The 16,274-nt window shown below is 56.9% G+C and overlaps 2 protein-coding genes, 1 long non-coding RNA gene and 1 pseudogene across 5 annotated transcripts in view; 2 read left to right on the plus strand and 2 right to left on the minus strand.

Annotated features, from left to right (window-relative positions):
• The window catches only part of TMEM161A (transmembrane protein 161A), a 13,981-nt gene extending 9,570 nt beyond the window's left edge, over nt 1-4,411 (minus strand). For both annotated transcript variants that reach the window (XM_045585861.1, XM_036450321.1), the window contains exons 1-3: nt 4,309-4,411; nt 803-906; nt 160-240 (exon numbers count right to left, since the gene is read on the minus strand). In XM_045585861.1, the coding sequence (XP_045441817.1) occupies nt 160-240; nt 803-906; nt 4,309-4,311 (188 nt within the window). In that variant the 5' untranslated portion in view covers nt 4,312-4,411. The remainder of the gene's footprint in view (nt 1-159; nt 241-802; nt 907-4,308) is intronic.
• The window catches only part of LOC118725999, a 17,590-nt pseudogene extending 8,470 nt beyond the window's left edge, over nt 1-9,120 (plus strand).
• Nucleotides 610-16,274, plus strand: part of LOC118726001 — a 22,108-nt gene continuing 6,443 nt past the window's right edge. The window contains exons 1-2 of the long non-coding RNA XR_006742424.1: nt 610-621; nt 5,259-5,263. This is a non-coding gene — a long non-coding RNA (uncharacterized LOC118726001). The remainder of the gene's footprint in view (nt 622-5,258; nt 5,264-16,274) is intronic.
• The window catches only part of LOC118725991 (myocyte-specific enhancer factor 2B), a 26,942-nt gene continuing 21,434 nt past the window's right edge, over nt 10,767-16,274 (minus strand). For both annotated transcript variants that reach the window (XM_036450325.2, XM_036450327.2), the window contains 8 exons: nt 14,917-14,999; nt 14,257-14,460; nt 12,962-13,096; nt 12,353-12,500; nt 12,052-12,185; nt 11,878-11,959; nt 11,602-11,713; nt 10,767-11,229 (listed from right to left, as the gene is read on the minus strand). In XM_036450325.2, coding sequence (XP_036306218.1) covers nt 11,025-11,229; nt 11,602-11,713; nt 11,878-11,959; nt 12,052-12,185; nt 12,353-12,500; nt 12,962-13,096; nt 14,257-14,460; nt 14,917-14,999 — 1,103 coding nt within the window. In that variant the 3' untranslated portion in view covers nt 10,767-11,024. The remainder of the gene's footprint in view (nt 11,230-11,601; nt 11,714-11,877; nt 11,960-12,051; nt 12,186-12,352; nt 12,501-12,961; nt 13,097-14,256; nt 14,461-14,916; nt 15,000-16,274) is intronic.

Consider the following 16,274-nt stretch of genomic DNA (forward strand, 5'->3'; position numbering starts at 1 on the left):
ACCCACCCACAGGGCCGGCCCACAGCCAACTGCCAAGCATTCACTGCCGACTGAAGGCAGCCCAGGAGTGACAGTAAAAACCACTCATCCTGGGGTGTCCGGATTCTCCTCTGGGGTGCCCCGTGCTCCCCTGTGCCCTGAGGCTGGAGGCTCACTCACCGCTCCCGCCGGCCTCTGGGCCTCTGCTTCCCGGCCAGGGCCCGCAGCTCCTCCTCCGAAGGGTGCTTGTAGCGGAAGAGGCTGAGGGCACAGACAGGCAGGTGTCAGGAACGCTCAGGCACGGGGGTAGGGCTCCATGTCAAGGCAGTGAAACCCCAAACTCCGTACTAAAGTCAGAGGGAGGGCTGGGCCCCAGGACCCCGGTGACAGGAGGAGCAGCACCCGTGGACGGCCAGGGGAAGGCTCGAGAGGGGTGCTGGGCGGTGCAGCAGGGGGTGCAGACACCCCAGAATCTGCTGGCCCTCTCCTAGCGAAGGTGTGCACACTGTCCTAAGGAGGGTGCAGTTTCCACAGGTCTCAGGAGGGGCCCTGACCCAAACAGGGACCAGAAACATGTCAGGAAACCCCCGCAGTGAGCGGAGAGTGGAAGGGAGGTGGATGGGGAAGCAGCTGCTCTTCCGAGTGTGGCCGGGGCCGTGTGTGTGTGTGTGTGTGTGTGTGTGTGTGTGTGTGTGTGTATCTGTCAGAACCGACCCAACTGTGCACTTCCAAAATATGCACTTTACTGTACATCAACCACATCTCAATAAAGTTGTTTAAAAAAAACAAAACTGCCTGCAGGGCCTGCGGGGCTGGGGCTCACCTGCCATTGCAGAGCAGCCAGCGGGCGAAGGAGCAGTGCGGCGCCAGCCTGTGCATGAGCGTGGCCGTGAGCAGGGTCACCACCAGCTGCACTCCGAGGATCGCCTGGGGGCGGGACAGACAGGCAGGGCGGCCAGGGGGTGACAGATTACTCCCCGGAACCAGCTATTTATAGCGAGGCAGGCAGGTGGGGGAGGGCCTCCCTGGCTCCACATGTACCTTGGGGAAGGGGACGGGGTTGAGCTCAGATCCAGCCCGGGGAGACCCCACTGCCCAGGAACCCCGCACCTGGCGGGGGCGGGCGGGATGGAGAACAGGTGCTGGGGAGACAGGTCAGACATGCTCGCTCCTGTTGCCACAGATCTCAGCCCTTCCTCTCCCAGCCCGCTGCTCCTCCTCTGGAAACGGAGTGCCTCCTATTCTGTTTCCTGTTCTCTCCTGACTGCCTTCTGGGCCTACAAGGACCCCGGTGCGTCCAGGGACAAGCGGCTTCTCTCCAGCCAGGTCCCTGCCTCGGCACCCACCGCCTCAGACCAACTCCCTGCTCGCCGGCGGCTCTTTCTTCACTTATCCCGAAGGCTCAGCCCCCTTTCCTCTCCACCTCCCTCACCAGCAACCCCCTTAGCTGGCCACTGCCTGCTTCAGGGTAACAACTTTTTCATTAGGGATTTTCTCACCAAACTCTACATAACAACCACTGAAACAGTCATTCATAGCACATGTTCACACACTTATCCGTAAACATTGCAGGAGAAATGTTTTTGGTAATCCGTCTAAAGCTGAAACTGCCTGGATACAGTTAATTTTGTAATTGTGTAAAATGTGCTCAGGAGAGTTGCCTACTAATACTATGGCATTATAATGTACAATTAAAATGAAATAAAGATTAATATTAATAAGTAAAATTATCTTATCAGATAAAAAGTAAGCTAACTTTATTCTTTAATATTTAAAAAAAATATGTTTCTATTGATTTCTGAGAGAGGAAGGGGGGCGGGAGAGAGAGAAACATCGATCGGCTGCCTCCTACACATCCCCTAGCTGGGATGAAGCCCACAACCCGGGCATGTGCCTTGAGCAGGAATCGAACTGGTGACCTCTTAATGCCAGGAACCAACTGAGCCACACTGGCCAGGGCAAAATAAGCTAGCTTCAAAAGGAAAAGCTCTAGTGGGATAACACATGGGGCCTAGCACTGTAATTCGGAACGACTGCTGAGAAATCCATCATTACAATAACCAAGGCTCAGAATGTTTTCTCTATGCCTGTGTCTTGTAAACTGAGCCCATAGGTACTTTTCAGTAATGAGTGTGAGTGCCATCTTTCTGATCTCTTAATCTCACTAACCTCCTAGTCTCATTGTCCCCCTCCTCCTCCCAAACACAAATTGGCCTGTAGGCACTAATGACCCTGGCATCGTCAAGGTCTGTGGGCACCCCCAAGCCCCAGGGGGCCGGGCTTTCCCACCCATCCTTCCTCCCAGCACCCTTCCCCTCTCCTCTGGGGACCCCCCATGCCTCCCACCAATGCTCTCCAAACTCCAGGCGCCTTTGCCTGCTTTTCTCCTCCCTCTGCCGGCCTCTCTCCTGTCCCCATCCTCTGCCAGGGTTTTAACCAGTGACCTGGCCCAGCATGACCCCAATAAAGCAGTACCTCCAGCCTGGACCTCTCTGCCAAGCTCGCAGACCTGTGCTTCCCCAGGCTGTTTTGGGGGCCCAGCACCTACCCCTCACTCCGAGGACATAGCACTGAGCTCCCCAGTGGATCCAGGACCCTCCCCAGTCTCAGAGTCACATGCCACTCGGCTCCACAGCTTGCGAGGCCTGTCAGGCCCAGCTCAAGACCACCACACCCCACTGCCTGGCTCTCTTCCCAGTTCTCCCTGTGTCCAACCAGTGGGGTCTCAGAGGCCCACCAGACCCAGGCCCTCCATCACTGACTCCATCACCCCTCTACACACACCCCTCCCAGGGAGAGGACCTGTGGTTCAAACTGTGGTCCCAGCACCTACAACAGGAAGGAAGAACCAGCAGAGGGTAAGAAGGAAAGAAGGAAGGCCTGTGTCCTCCACCTAAGGGTTCTCCACCTAAGGCAGGGAGGTGTGTCCAGGGCCCCGCCTCCAGCAGCACTGGGTTCAGGGGTCCACGCTCTGCAGATCTCCGAAGATTTTTCTAGAGCCATGGTTCTCAACATGGGCCACCTCCACACAGGAGGGCAATTTGATTTTTAAGGGGGGCAATTCGAAATTGAGTTATAAACAGTGGTTTGATTTTCTTTTGCATTTCTGTGGTTCTAGGGGCCTCATATACAGTATATAAATATATATTGTGACATATTTATACATTTTAGTTCTCTATTATATGTTTTGAAACTATTTGCTATTCTTTCGCATCACTTCATATTATGATTATTTTTAAAACAATTTCTTGGTGATTTCTTCCTCAGTGCTTCAACTATCCTTTCTTTTTTTTATTTTTCTCTTTCATGGATGCCATGTTCTTGGGAAGCTTGTTCAGACCAAGTGAATGGCCTCTTAGGCTTCCTCCACGTGAATAGGAGTTCACTTTTGAATAATAAGAGTTATATGTCGGCGGGGGGGGGGGGGGGGGCAATCAGGACTTTAGAGATGCTTAGGTGGAGCACAGCCCAAAGGAGGCTGGGAACCCCTGTTCCAGAGCCTCCCACCCACCTGTTCCCTCCCCTGCTCGGAGCCTTTGCCTGGATCTTTCCTCCATCCCCGTCCTGAGAGCCCTTCCCCGCATCGCCCACAGCATCCCGCACCGGCCTAGCCCGCAGCCCACCTTCAAGCACCCCGTCCACCAGGGCTCTCACTTCGGGCTCATCTCCTCGCCCTACCCTCCTGGGGGACATCCCTCCTCCAGGCCCCGCCAGGGTCAGGTCGCCTTCGGGTCCCCTCCAGACTGCCCCTCCTTCTGTCCAATCTGAACCCACAGGGGCTGTGGGGTCGTGGGGGCAAGGGGCGGGCTAAAGTTGAGAATAAACTCAAATTTTGCACCCGGAGCCGCGCGAGACCAGTGGGTTCCACTGTGCGGTCTCCAATCTGGGGCCCCGCCCGCCCTGAAGCCGCCTACACCCCCTCGGCGCGGCCCCCTCCTTGCAGGGTTCTCCCTGGCGCTTCTGCGCATGCCTGTGCCGGCAGGCACCCCGCGGGTCCCCCCCCTCCCCGGCGCTGCCGCCACGCTCCTCCAGGGAAGGCCCCAGCGGGACCCCAGACCTTCCTCGCGGGCTGAACGTGCTCGGGCCCCCGGCCCCCTCGGCGGGACCCCAGACCCCTCGAGGGTACAACCCCCAGAATACTCAGGGCTTCCAGGCCCGCAGCGAGATGCTGACCCCAGAGAGCGGCACAAGGTGCTCGGGGCGACCCAGAGTCTCTCACAGCCCCCACCCCGACAAAAGGACCTCCGTCCCTTCCGTGTCCCCCTGGACTCCCACGGCGGGACCCCGAGCCCCTGAGGGACCCCACCACGCCTCAGGACTCCCGCTTACCATGTCGCGGGCGAGAGCGCTGTTAGCGGACCCCGAGCCACAGCGCAGGCACTTGTGAGAACTCGACCAATCACAGCCAGACTGTGGTCTGACAAGCAGTCCGTGCGACCAATCATCAGGCTGGTACGCGGAGCACAAACCGAGAGACCAGGGGTCGCGGGCGTTGCATGCCGGGAGTTGTAGTTCGAAGACGTCCGACGAGCTCACCACGGTTGAATCAGGACTGTGTCTGGAACACCTGGGTGACCGCCTGCTCTTAGACTCAGTCTCCTCACCTGCACCTGTCTCACAGATCTGCGGCCAATACATTTATTTACCCAATCACTCACTGTCTCCGATGGGACAGTTCTGAGCATGAAATGCTCCTGATCCAGAACATGAAATGGCCTGGCTGGCGAGGCTCAGCGGTTGAGTGTGAATCTATGAACCAGGAGGTCATGGTTCCATCACGGTCAGGGCTGTGAGCTTGACATGCCGGGGTTGGAGGCGTGGTCCTTAGTGTGGGCGCGTGCGGCATGCAGCTGATGGCTGATCCTCTCTCATCAATGATGTTTCTATCTCTCTCTTCCTCTCCCTCCCTCTCTGATATTTACTTTTTTAATAACATTAAATGACTCCCGCCCTAGCTGGTTTGGCTCAGTGGATAGAGCATTGGCCTGCGGACCAAAGGGTCCCAGGTTCGATTCCGCTCAAGGGCACATGCTTGGGATTTCGGGCTCGATCCCCAGTAGAGGGCATGCAAGGAGGTAGACAATCAATGATTCTCATCGTTGATGTTTTTATTTCTCTCTCCCTTCCTCTCTGACATTAATAAAAATATTTTTTTAAAAAATTAAATGGCCAGAGAGGTGGGACAATTTGCTCCATTTAATTGATGAAAATACTGAGACTCTGAGAGGCCCAGATCTCCGCTTCTACCTGACCTCTCTCTTAGGCACCAGTCTCCTGAGTCCAGGTGTCACAGTGCCCCCACGTGGTGAATCACAGGCAACTCACACACATCCTGGCCCCAGGCGCTCCCAATCTTCCCTCCACCACCTCCCCATCCTCCTGGTGCTTATCCACCAACCCTGGAGTTGGCCTTGACTCCGCTCTCACTCCACACCTAACCTGCCAGCTCCTCCTGATGGCTCCACCCTCCAAGTGTAACCCCAGTTCCACCCGGCCTCACTCCCTTCACCGTCTCCACTCGTCCAGCCTCCGTGATCTCTTGTCTGAAGTCCCCTCCTCCCAGGTTTCTGGCTTCCATTTCCCATCCCCTCCCCCAGCCTATTTTCTCCTGAGGAGCTTGAGAGCACGCACGGTTAACACTTGAGCCAGACCATGCCCTCCTTTGCTTACAACCATCTATGGCTCCCAGCTCGTGCAGAGCAAATCCAGTCTTCTTCCCTACAGTGGAAGGTCTCCATGCTCCATTCTTCAAAGTTTGCTCATCATCTCCATTCTCCACGGGACACTCGTTGGTCTCTGTCCTCTCCATCGGGTATTCTATGTCCCCTGGTCCTCACTGGATCTCCCTATGCCGTTCACACTAATGTCCCACATTCTCTGGCCACCCTGAGGCCCGCACTCTCATTCCAAACTGACCGTTTCACCACGGTGCTCTGAAAAATGCATCTCTGAGATATCCCACTTCCGTCACAGTGTTGGTGCCCAGGACACAGTTCCCATGGTGCTTCCAACCAGGGATGGAGCTCCTGGGGGGAACTGGGGGCCCTGGCTGATGTCATCAGGGTGTCCTTAGCAAGGCTAGCGGTGGGACACTTCCATACAGCCCTCCCTGCTTCCTTCCCAAGAAAGCCACAGGGGCATATCTGAGGTCGGGACTCAGAGATGTTTCTAGAACCCAGTAGCCTGCCCATAGTCCCTTCATGGGTTAGGACACCACAGGCTGTATCTGTATTATCACAGACACACAAAACACACACACACACACACACACACACACACACACACACACACAACACATGACACAGCCTGGGTCCCAGGCTGGGAGCCTAAAAACATGGGTGGAGCCCTTGGAAGCCAAGATGGATTTTATTTACTCATTCCTATCTCTATTTTAAAATGTTGAGTGGTGTCCTAACCTGTTTGGCTCATTGCATAGAGCATCTGCCTGCAGACTGAAGGGTCCCAGGGCCTGCAGACTTGAAGGGTCCCAGGTTTGATTCCCGTCAAGGGCATGTACCTTGGTTGCAGTCACATCCCCAGTAGGGGGTGTGCAGGAGGCAGCTGATCAATGCTTCTCTCTTAAGATATTTCTCTCCCATCGATGTTTCTAACTCTCTACCTTCTCTCTTTCTCTCTGTAAAAAATCAGTAAGATATATATTTTTTTAAATGTTGAGTGGGGAGCACAGAATCCAAAGCCCGTAATTGGGCGTCACCTAATGGCAGATGGCAAAAGTGCAGCCTCCCGGTGATGAGGGACACAGAACCACATACACAGTCCCTAGGGTTCCCCCAGCCTTTGAAAGCAGCCACTGAGAGCTTAGATTGTGGATACAGACTTCAGAGACTGCCCTGGCTTCTTGTCCATTGCAAGGGTGAGATCCAGAGGTCGAGAAGAGACCCTCTCTGGCTGTGCCTCAGTTTCCCCCAGGGGTCCTGAGTCTGCTTCTGTGGGGAGCTGTGACTGCAAAGCTTGTACACCCTCATGCAGATGGCCAGGGTTCTTAGGACCTGAAGGAGGGGATCCCCAGAAGGGTAACCCAGGTGGAGAATGTGCATCCTCAAGGTGACCACCATGCCCCGGCCGCTGGGGTGGAGGGGCGGAGGCTGTATGCGCAGCCCGGATCCCTGAGCTCCGTCAGGGGCTGGAGGGGGGGGGGGGCAGTGGTTCACCCCTCCTCTGAGGGTGGCAGGGGCACAGGGAGCAGGTGGAGAGGACTTAGGACCCGAGTCTGTGTTGGGTAAGAAGACTCCCCAGTCTACCTTGGGCATCTTACAGAGGCCCTGCGTTCACCCCACACCTCCCAGCACAGCTGTGGGCTCCACTACTGCCCCTGCCAGGGTTCCTGGTGGCTTTGCCCCCAAACACACCCCCCTCCCAGCCCTCAGCCTCCTGCTGCTCTTGCCCCTGCCCCCCCCCTGCACCCCCCCCGCCACAGAAGCCCTGAGGAGGGGAGCTTCGGGAATGCCATGTCCCTCTCCTGGAAATGGGGTCCCCAAAGCCCCTACCTTACTAGAGATGATGTGCCTAGGACTGGGAAGACCCATGGAGGACACGTCCTAATGGGTCTGCATGTGGGCAGCATGGTGCCCTGTGAGAGCGCCCCGCCTCACAGGAAGGTCTGTCCGATTCTGCCCTCCCCCCACCCCTGAAGGAGTCAGCCCTGGGTCTCGGTGCCTACAGAAGTGGAGGTGGAGAAGGTGCTGAATTCCAGGGACCGGACTGACTGTGAAGCCTGCGGAGTGCCTGCCTCCCCACTTTGTCCACCATCTGTGACTGTGCGCTCCTGGGGGGACGGGGGATTGGGTTTTAGGGAAGAAGCTCCTCTGTGGGGTGCTGAGCTGAAAAGGGGGGACGAGAGTCTTCAACAGCCAATCAGCTCTGGATCCTTGGGGGATGGGAGAGGGGCACAAATCGTTTTAAGTGCTGACGCCAACACTCTGTGTTCTCCACGGCCCTGTTCAAACTGGTGGTCTGCTCTCAGCAGACCCCCTGCTTAACTTAGCGGCCGGAGCCACTTCTCGGCTCGGGCAGTGCAGACACGGAGCTGGGCCTTGGGAGGCAGGACGCAGTCTTTTACAAAAAGGTGGGGGGGGGGGGGTTGAGGGAGGTGGCTCAGAAAGGAGGGCAGCATGGTCCTGGGGTTGGACATGCAAGTGATTCTAGACGGCTCAGGGCAGCTAGCGTGGGGGACACAGGCAGAGTGAGTGGGGGCACCTGAGGAGCTATGAAGGTCGAGGGTCTGATCTGACAGTCGTAAAGAAACATCTGAGCCGAAACCGGTTTGGCTCAGTGGATAGAGTGTCGGCCTGCGGACTGAGGGGTCCCAGGTTCGATTCCAGTCAAGAGCATGTACATTGGTTGTGGGCACATCCCCAGTGGGGGGGGGGGGGTTGCAGGGAGCAGCTGATTGATGATTCTCTCTCATCGATGTTTCTAACTCTCTATCCCTCTCTGTGAAAAAATCAATAAAATATATATATATTTTTTTTTAAAGAAAGAAAAAAGAAACTTCTGAGGCCCTGGTGGGTAGCTCAGTTAGAGCATCCCCTGATAGGCCAAGGTTGTGGGTTCATCCCCAGTCAGGGCACATGCAGGAACCAGCCAATGAATGCAGAAATAAGTGGATCAACAAATCAATGCTTCTCTCTCTCCCACTTGAATTTGTTTTTTAAGATCCCATTGAGCTTTTCCTCCCTGGCTGCTGGAAGCTAAACCTTCATCATGAATGACACAGTAACCATCCGGACCAGGAAGTTCATGACCAACAGACTACTTCAGCGGAAGCAAATGGTCATCGATGTCCTTCACCCTGGGAAGGCAACAGTACCCAAGACAGAAATTCAGGAAAAACTAGCCAAAATGTATAAGACCACACCTGATGTCATCTTTGTGTTTGGATTCAGAACCCACTTCGGTGGTGGCAAGACCACTGGCTTTGGCATGATTTATGATTCCTTGGATTAAGCAAAGAAAAATGAACCCAAACACAGACTTGCACGACATGGCCTATATGAGAAGAAGAAGACCTCAAGAAAACAGAGAAAGGAACGCAAGAACAGGATGAAGAAAGTCAAGGGGACTGCTAAGGCCAATGTTGGTGCTGGCAAAAAGTGAGCTGGAGATTGAATAACAGAAGGAGTAAAGATTCTTTGGTGACTATCTGTGATGGTTATGCAGATATTTTTGTGAGAGAACTAATAAACTATAAACTTAAAAAAAAAAAAAAAAGATCCCATTGAGACCACCTGTGGGTGATTGGAAGTGGGATGAGCAATAGGGCTCCAAGAATGAGGGAGGGGCGGCAGTGCACACCTTGGAGCAGGCGGATAACTACCTGGCTCCCTCCGGTGGGACAAAGTGCTGAGTCAAGGGATAAGCCCATTTAAAAGAGGAACCGCACAGTATCCCAACATTCAAGATTCCTAACTGCTTCTTCCTTTATTTTTTTACTAGACATCTGGTGCACGAAATTTGTGAACTGGGGGTGGGGGGGATGTCCCTCAGCCCAGCCTGCACTCTCTCCAATCTGGGACCCCTCGGACATCCCTCTCACAATCCGGGACTGCTGGCTCCCAACCGCTCACCTGCCTGCCAGCCTGATCACCCCCTAACTACTCCCCTGGCAGCCTGATCAACACCTAACTGATCCCCTGCAGGCGTGGTTGCCCCCAACTGCCCTCCCCTGCAGGCCTGGTTGCCCCAATTGCCCTCCCCTGCAGGCCTGGTTGCCCCCAACTGCCCTCCCCTGCTAGCCTAGTTGCCCCCAACTGCCCTCCCCTGCCAGCCTAGTTGCCTCTAACTGCCCTCCCCTGCAGGCTTGGTCCCCCCCACCCCCAACTATTCCCCCTCTGCTAGCCTGGTCCCCCCAATTGCCCTCCCCTGGAAGCCTGGTCGCTCCTAACTGCCCTCTCCTGCTGACCTGATTGCCCACAACTACCCTCCCCTGTTGGCCATCTTGTGGCGACCATCTTTGACCACATGGGGGCATCCATCTTGTGTGAGGGCATGAGGTTCAATTTGCATATTACCTCTTTATTATATAGGATTTTTTATTTTTGTTAATCCTCACTGGAGAATATTTTCCCATTGATATTTAGGAAAAGTGGAAAGGAGGGATGGCAGGGGGAGGGGAGAAGAGAGAGAGGGAGAGAGGGGGGGGCATAGATTGATTGCCTCCCACATGTGGCTAGGAATGGAACCTGCAACCCAGGTATGTCCCTTGACCTGGAATCAAACCCAAGACCCTTCCATCTGAAGGTCACTAGCCAGGGCCCCAACTGCTTCTTGCTGCAAGCAATTGTGGTATTTCCCTCTGGGCCTACCACCTGACACTCCCAAAATCTGAGGGCAAATAGCCCTTCGCAGTAGGACAGAACCACTCCAGGGGCGGTGGCTGGGACCACTGCAGGGGCAGTGGGTGGGACTACTCCGGGGGCGGTGGGTGGGACCACTCCGGGGGGCGGGGGGCGGGACCACTGGAGGGGGGCGGTGGGGCAGTGGGTGGGACCACTTCAGGGGTACACTCCAAAAAATCCCCCAAGGCCTCAGGGGCCCAGCTGCCCACCAGTGTCACCTGTTCACTTGTACCCCCTGCAGGGCCCCTGTCCTGCCACCCACCATGGACCTTTGTCCCCATACCCCACCTGAACCCTAACCCTAACCCTCACCTCAGGATGGAATTCTGGCAGGAGCACCCCAAACCCAGCCAAGCCAAGACCGAGGCCCCAGGGAGGAGATGGGAGGCCGGGCAGGGGTGGGGATGCTCTGAGCAGCGACAGATCACCTCATCCACGGAGCCACGTGCTTTATTGGTGGGTACACACTCAGAAAGGGGCGACAGAGCCCGGACCATGGACCCAGCCCAGCCTTCCTCCTCCAGGACACCCGGAGGGGAGTCACATCGTTGGTCTTCTCTAAGGACACCGGAGCGGGCTGGGAGTCCAGTGCCCTCGCCCGGCCTGGTGCGGGGTCGAGGCCAGCCCCACCCCGGGCCACTACCGGGGCCACTACCGGGGCCACTACCGGGGCCACTACCGGGGCCACTACCGGGGCCAGCCGTCGGCCGCGGGGAGCCGGCGCAGCGGGGGCCCGGGCCGCGCCAGGAGCAGCGGGAAGGGGAAGGCCTTGGAGAAGTCGCCGGGGCCGCCGGGCGCGGGCGAGAGGCGTTCGGACTTGATGCTGACGTGGGGGGTCAGCGGGGAGGCGCCGCGGGCTGGAGGACCCTCTTCGCCCAGGCTTCGGCCCCCACTGCGGGGGGGGGGGAGAGGACGAGGGGGGGGGGGGGAGAGAGAGAGAGAGAGAGAGAGAGAGAGAGAGAGAGAGAGAGAGAGAGAGAGAGAATATGAATGAGGTGGGGGCCGTGAGCTTCACGAGGAAGGGAGGGAGGGAAACCAGAGGTGCACGGCTTGGGTCAAAGCTTGGCGGGCGGACCTTGGGAAAAGAGGGGGTGGCCATCCCCCTTGGGGCCTCCAAAATAGAATCCCCGCCCCCCCTACCTCTCCCAACCCCGCCCTCCCGCCCCAGCACGACGAAGGGCTGGATGCAGAGACAGGAGTGGCCACCAGGTGGCAGCAGTGGCCCGGGAGCCTGGCTCGGGTCGGAGAGGCTCGGGGCACTTACCTGGGCTGGGCAAGGCCGGCCAGGGGCCCGTCACCCCTCGAGGGCTGCCAGGGGGCCAGGGAAGGGGGCTGCAGCAAGCCGGGAGGCGGAGGGGGGTCTCCCAGGCCATATTCTGGGGGCGGAGGCAAGAAGTATAAGCTGAGGTCCCCACCTCTGGGATCCCCTGCCCAAGCCTGCACCACCCAGCAGCCAGTGTTTAGTCGGCAGGTGGGGGAGTGTGGCCTCCCCGCAGGCACGAGCGTGGGTCCCCCCACAGCAGAGCTGGTGGGTGCATACCTGGGGGGCCCGCGGGGAGGAAAGGGAAGGGTCCTGGAGCTGCCCCGGAGCATGGACTCTGCAGGCTGCCGTAGAGGCCTCTCTGTGCGGAGAAAGGGTGAGGGGGAAACTGAGGCCCACCCTCAGGCCACCCTGCCTGCCCCCACCAGCCTGGCTCTCCTTCCCCTCACTCACGGAAGTGCTCAGTGCCCCGCGGGCCCCTGCCAGGCCGCCAGGCAGGTCTGGCCTCCTCCCGTCCGCTGCCAGGTACAGGGGCGGCGGGGTCTTGCTGGCCAGGTGGCTCGGTGAGAAGAGAGGATGGGCCAGGCCTGTGGAGCAGGAGACCCCCAGAGAGAGGGCCGGCAGCCACGTCATCCACGGAAGTCTGGGTCCAGAATGAGGAGCGCAGACAAGCAGTGTGGGAGCCAAGATCCCACCCCACAGGCTCCCCTGGGACCCGCCCCCACCTTCCCCAGGGCCTGTGCCCCATGCTTACCCGGGGGCCCAGCTTTGGGGGCTGCTGGCCTGAAGGGGGACGGGCGGCTCTGGGCGGGCAGGGCTTCCCCGAGCCCACTGGGGTCACAGCCTGGTGGGGGCAGGGCCCCGTACACCATGTCTGGGCTGGGCATCGTGGGGGCTGCTGGCTGAGGGCAGAGAGGACACGAGTGGTTGGAGGACCAAGGAGGTGAGGACACCAAGTCCAAGAGGATATCCCAATGAGTTCAGGGGCCAGCGTCCACCTGAAACTCTCACTAGCCCTCCCTCTGGCCCTCCCTCACAGGCCTGCAGGGGCCTGGCTCTGCTGCTGCTGGACCGCCAGGCCCAGAGCTGAGGCTTCTCACTCGGTGCTTGGCACTGAGAGGTCTTCCCAGGTATTTGATGAATTTAAAAAAAAAAAAAAATAGAAGGAAAGAAAAGAAGGCATGATCTGCCTTTTGACCTTCTATTCATCTTCCAAAGCCCCAGCTACAATGCCCGCTCCTCCAGGAAGCTTTTCCTGCCCACCCAGGCAGAGACCTACCACCCTTTTCTAGTCCCGGCCTTGACCACTTGGGCCTGAGAGGTGGGGGAGGGCCACATTCGCGCAGGGCAGGGAGTCACTTACATAGAGCCGGGGCCGGGGCAAGGCTGGCTCACCCCCGTCACCTGCCAGCCTCCGCAGCTTCTCTCCCGGGCCCTCAGGCCCCTCGTCTGGCTCCAGCTCGGGCCCATCAAGGCCCACACCCCTCCGCTTCAGTGTCTGTGGGGAAGGGACACAGGATGACTCTCCCCTGGTCCAAGCCAGGGGGCCTGGTTGTACAGTGAAGGGAGAGACCTGCCCAGCTCTGGGGTGGGGGGGTGGGGGGGAGCAGAGTGCAGGCACAGCCTGCTCCAGCTACATTCCATTGACCAAACCCCCAGCGAGTTATCATTTGTTAAGTTCCAACTGAGTGCGAGAGAGGGACCGTCTTGCCCTGAAACCACAGATCCACCCGGCCTGCTGGCCCTGTCCTAACATTCCTGAATACAGCTCTGGTATCTACATTCTGCATCCATGAGCTGCTGTAGGGCCTGGCATGCAGTAGGTGCATAATAAATATCAAGAAACTGAGCACCATGCCCTGACTGGTTTGGCTCAGTGGATAGGGCCGTGGACTGAAAAGTCCCGGGTTTGATTCTGGTTGAGGGCATGTACCTTGGTTGCGGGCACATCCCCAGTAGGGGGTGTGCAGGAGGCAGCTGGTCGATGTTTCTCTCTCATTGATGTTTCTAACTCTCCATCCCTCTCCCTGCCTCTCTGTAAAAAGTTAATTAATATATGTTTTTTAAAAAGAAAAGAAACGGAGCACCTGAAGACAGCTTTACAGGACTTTCTGAGTTCCCTGGGACCAGAGAGCTGCATGGTCCGGACCTCAGCGAGGTCAGCTTGCTCCACGGTGCCTGTTCTTCTCTGTTCTGTCCTCACCAAATGGGCGATAGGATTAAATGAGATAATGTACATAAGAGGCACCTAGTGCAGCTTTCAATCTATAGTGGTTGATTTTTTTTAAAAGGTTTTTTTATTTTTTTGAGAGAGAGAAACTGAGAGGGGGGGGGGAGAGAGAGAAACATCGATGTGAGAGCAAACATCAACTGACTGCCTCCTGCACGCCCTCTACCGGGGAGCAAGCCCACAACCCTGGGCTCTGACAGGGAATCGAACCCACAGCCTTTAAGTGTGTGGGACCACGCTCCAACCAACTGAGCCAGGGCCGGTGGGTGTTTTTATTTCTGCTGGCCGGGTAACTGCCCCAGAGGGACACTCGAATACCCTAAGCCTGCGTTAACTGGCAGCAAAGACAGCCTGCAGCACTCCTCTTTCCGAGTCCCCAGCCTCCGAGCCAGCAGAGTGCGTGGCTTCGCGGGAGGAGGGCCCGGTACCTCGAGGATGTCGGTGTTGGTGCGGCTCTCGTGCGGTTCGCTGTACTCGGTGTACTTCAGGAGCACCCGGTCCATGTCCGTGCTGGCGTACTGGAAGAGGCGGTTGGCGCTGTTGAAGATGATGAGCGCGATCTCACAGTCGCAGAGCACGCTCAGCTCGTAGGCCTTCTTCATCAGCCCAAACTTCCTTTTGGTAAAAGTCACCTAGACCCAGCACCCAAGGGGAGAGGGAGGAGACAAAGACTTGGGGTGGGGTGGAGGAGAAGGAGGGGCCTAACTGCTCTCTGAACATGCCCCGTGATTCTGTGCCTCTGTACGTGCTGTTCTTCCTGGCTGTTCTTCTCACTTCTCAACCTGGCAAACTTCTATTGATGCGTCAAAGCCCATCCCAAATGACCCCTTCTTTGGGACGTTTTCCTTGGCCTCCTAGGCAGAGGCCACACTCCCTCTCTGAGCTTCCCCAGTTCTGTGCCTCCCTCTGGTCCATCTCCTCTGTGACCAGGACTTCAAAAAATCATTAAGAAAATGAGCAAATGCTACATCTCAAACTCTAGACATGCCATCAAGACTCATTCCCCTGTAATCCCCCCAAATGGCTAGGCCTTTGCCCAGGCTGTGTCCCCTGCCATGAACGCCTGCCTTCCCACCCAACGAACTCACTTGACGATTCCGTTGGTCCAGAATGCGTGAGATCTGGATTTTTTTCCTCCCCATGGTCCTGGGCTGGGCAGAGCAACCTTGGCCTGTGGGAGAGGGAAAAGAGGACGGAGTGGGTGGGTGGACAGTGGGGTCAGGGAGCCAGCCTTCCTCTGTCCTCACTTCCCCTGCCAGGCACCAAGGAGAGTTGATGGGGGACATCGGGGCAGGACCCCATTCTCAATCAACCAGACCAGGATACAGTCCATATTCAGCGAACACCTCCACACCAATTCCACGTGAGGGGAAGGCTGGCCCAGGCCAACAGATGGCGGTACAGATGCTCCTGCCCCAGCTTCTAAAAACTCCCCGCTGGTAACAATGGGGCAGGGGCGGGGGGAGCCCTGAGCTCCATGGGCATCTGTCTGCAGGAGGGATGGCAGTGCTGTGTGCTGCTCATGGTTGCTCACCCACCTGCTTGGCACATGGCAGATGCCACACATGTACTGCCATTGGGAATATTGGCAACAGCCTGAGAGCCCTCAGCAGGCCAGGTCGGAGGGACCTCCGCTGCCATCCTGAGCCTCTGAACGTGAGCCTGACCCGCCCTTCGGACACCTTTCAACTCATACAACACCCAATCGCTCCTCAAACTGAGACCGAGGCCTGCGGTTACGGAAACAAACAAGTCCGGCCAGTGTGGCTCCGTGGTCGGATGCTGACCTATGAGCCGGGAGGTCAGGGCGCATGCCTGGGTTATGGGGCTTAGGGGTGTGTGTGTGTGTGTGTGTGTGTGTGTTGGGAGCATGCAGGAGGCAGCCGATCAATGATTCTCTCTCATCATTGATGTTTCTGTCTCTCCCTCTCCCTTCCTCTCTGAAATCAATAAAAAATATTTTAAAACTAAAGTGCACAATTCAGTAGCATTTAGTTATTCACAATGTTGTAGAACCATCACCTCTATGCAGTTCCGGAAATTTTCATCCCCAAAAAGAGACCCCATTCCCATGAGTAATCACTCCCCCGCCCCCACCCCCGGCATCCACTGACTGCTCCCTGCCTCTCCCGCGTTGCCTGTTCTGGACATTTTATGTAAATGGGATCATACAATGTGCAGCCTCTTATGTCTTCTCCCCCTGCCCCTTTTTTGATTATCTGAACTTTCTAACTTTCCCAAAAGTGATTATGGACTATTTCTGTTTAAAAAATTTTTTTAATTAAAAAAACAACAAAAAACTTTAAATAACAGAAACCCACCCTGCCCCCCTTTCTACCAGGAGGAGGCGAGGACGCCCTGGAGAGACCTTAGGCTTGGAGCCCTCAGACCCCGTTTTGGGCCCAGAGCAACGCGGGCGACACCCTGACCCTCCTCCCGGGGATCT

The sequence above is a fragment of the Pipistrellus kuhlii genome, unplaced genomic scaffold, assembly GCF_014108245.1.
Source record: "Pipistrellus kuhlii isolate mPipKuh1 unplaced genomic scaffold, mPipKuh1.p scaffold_m20_p_21, whole genome shotgun sequence".
Taxonomy (NCBI): Eukaryota; Metazoa; Chordata; class Mammalia; order Chiroptera; family Vespertilionidae; genus Pipistrellus; species Pipistrellus kuhlii.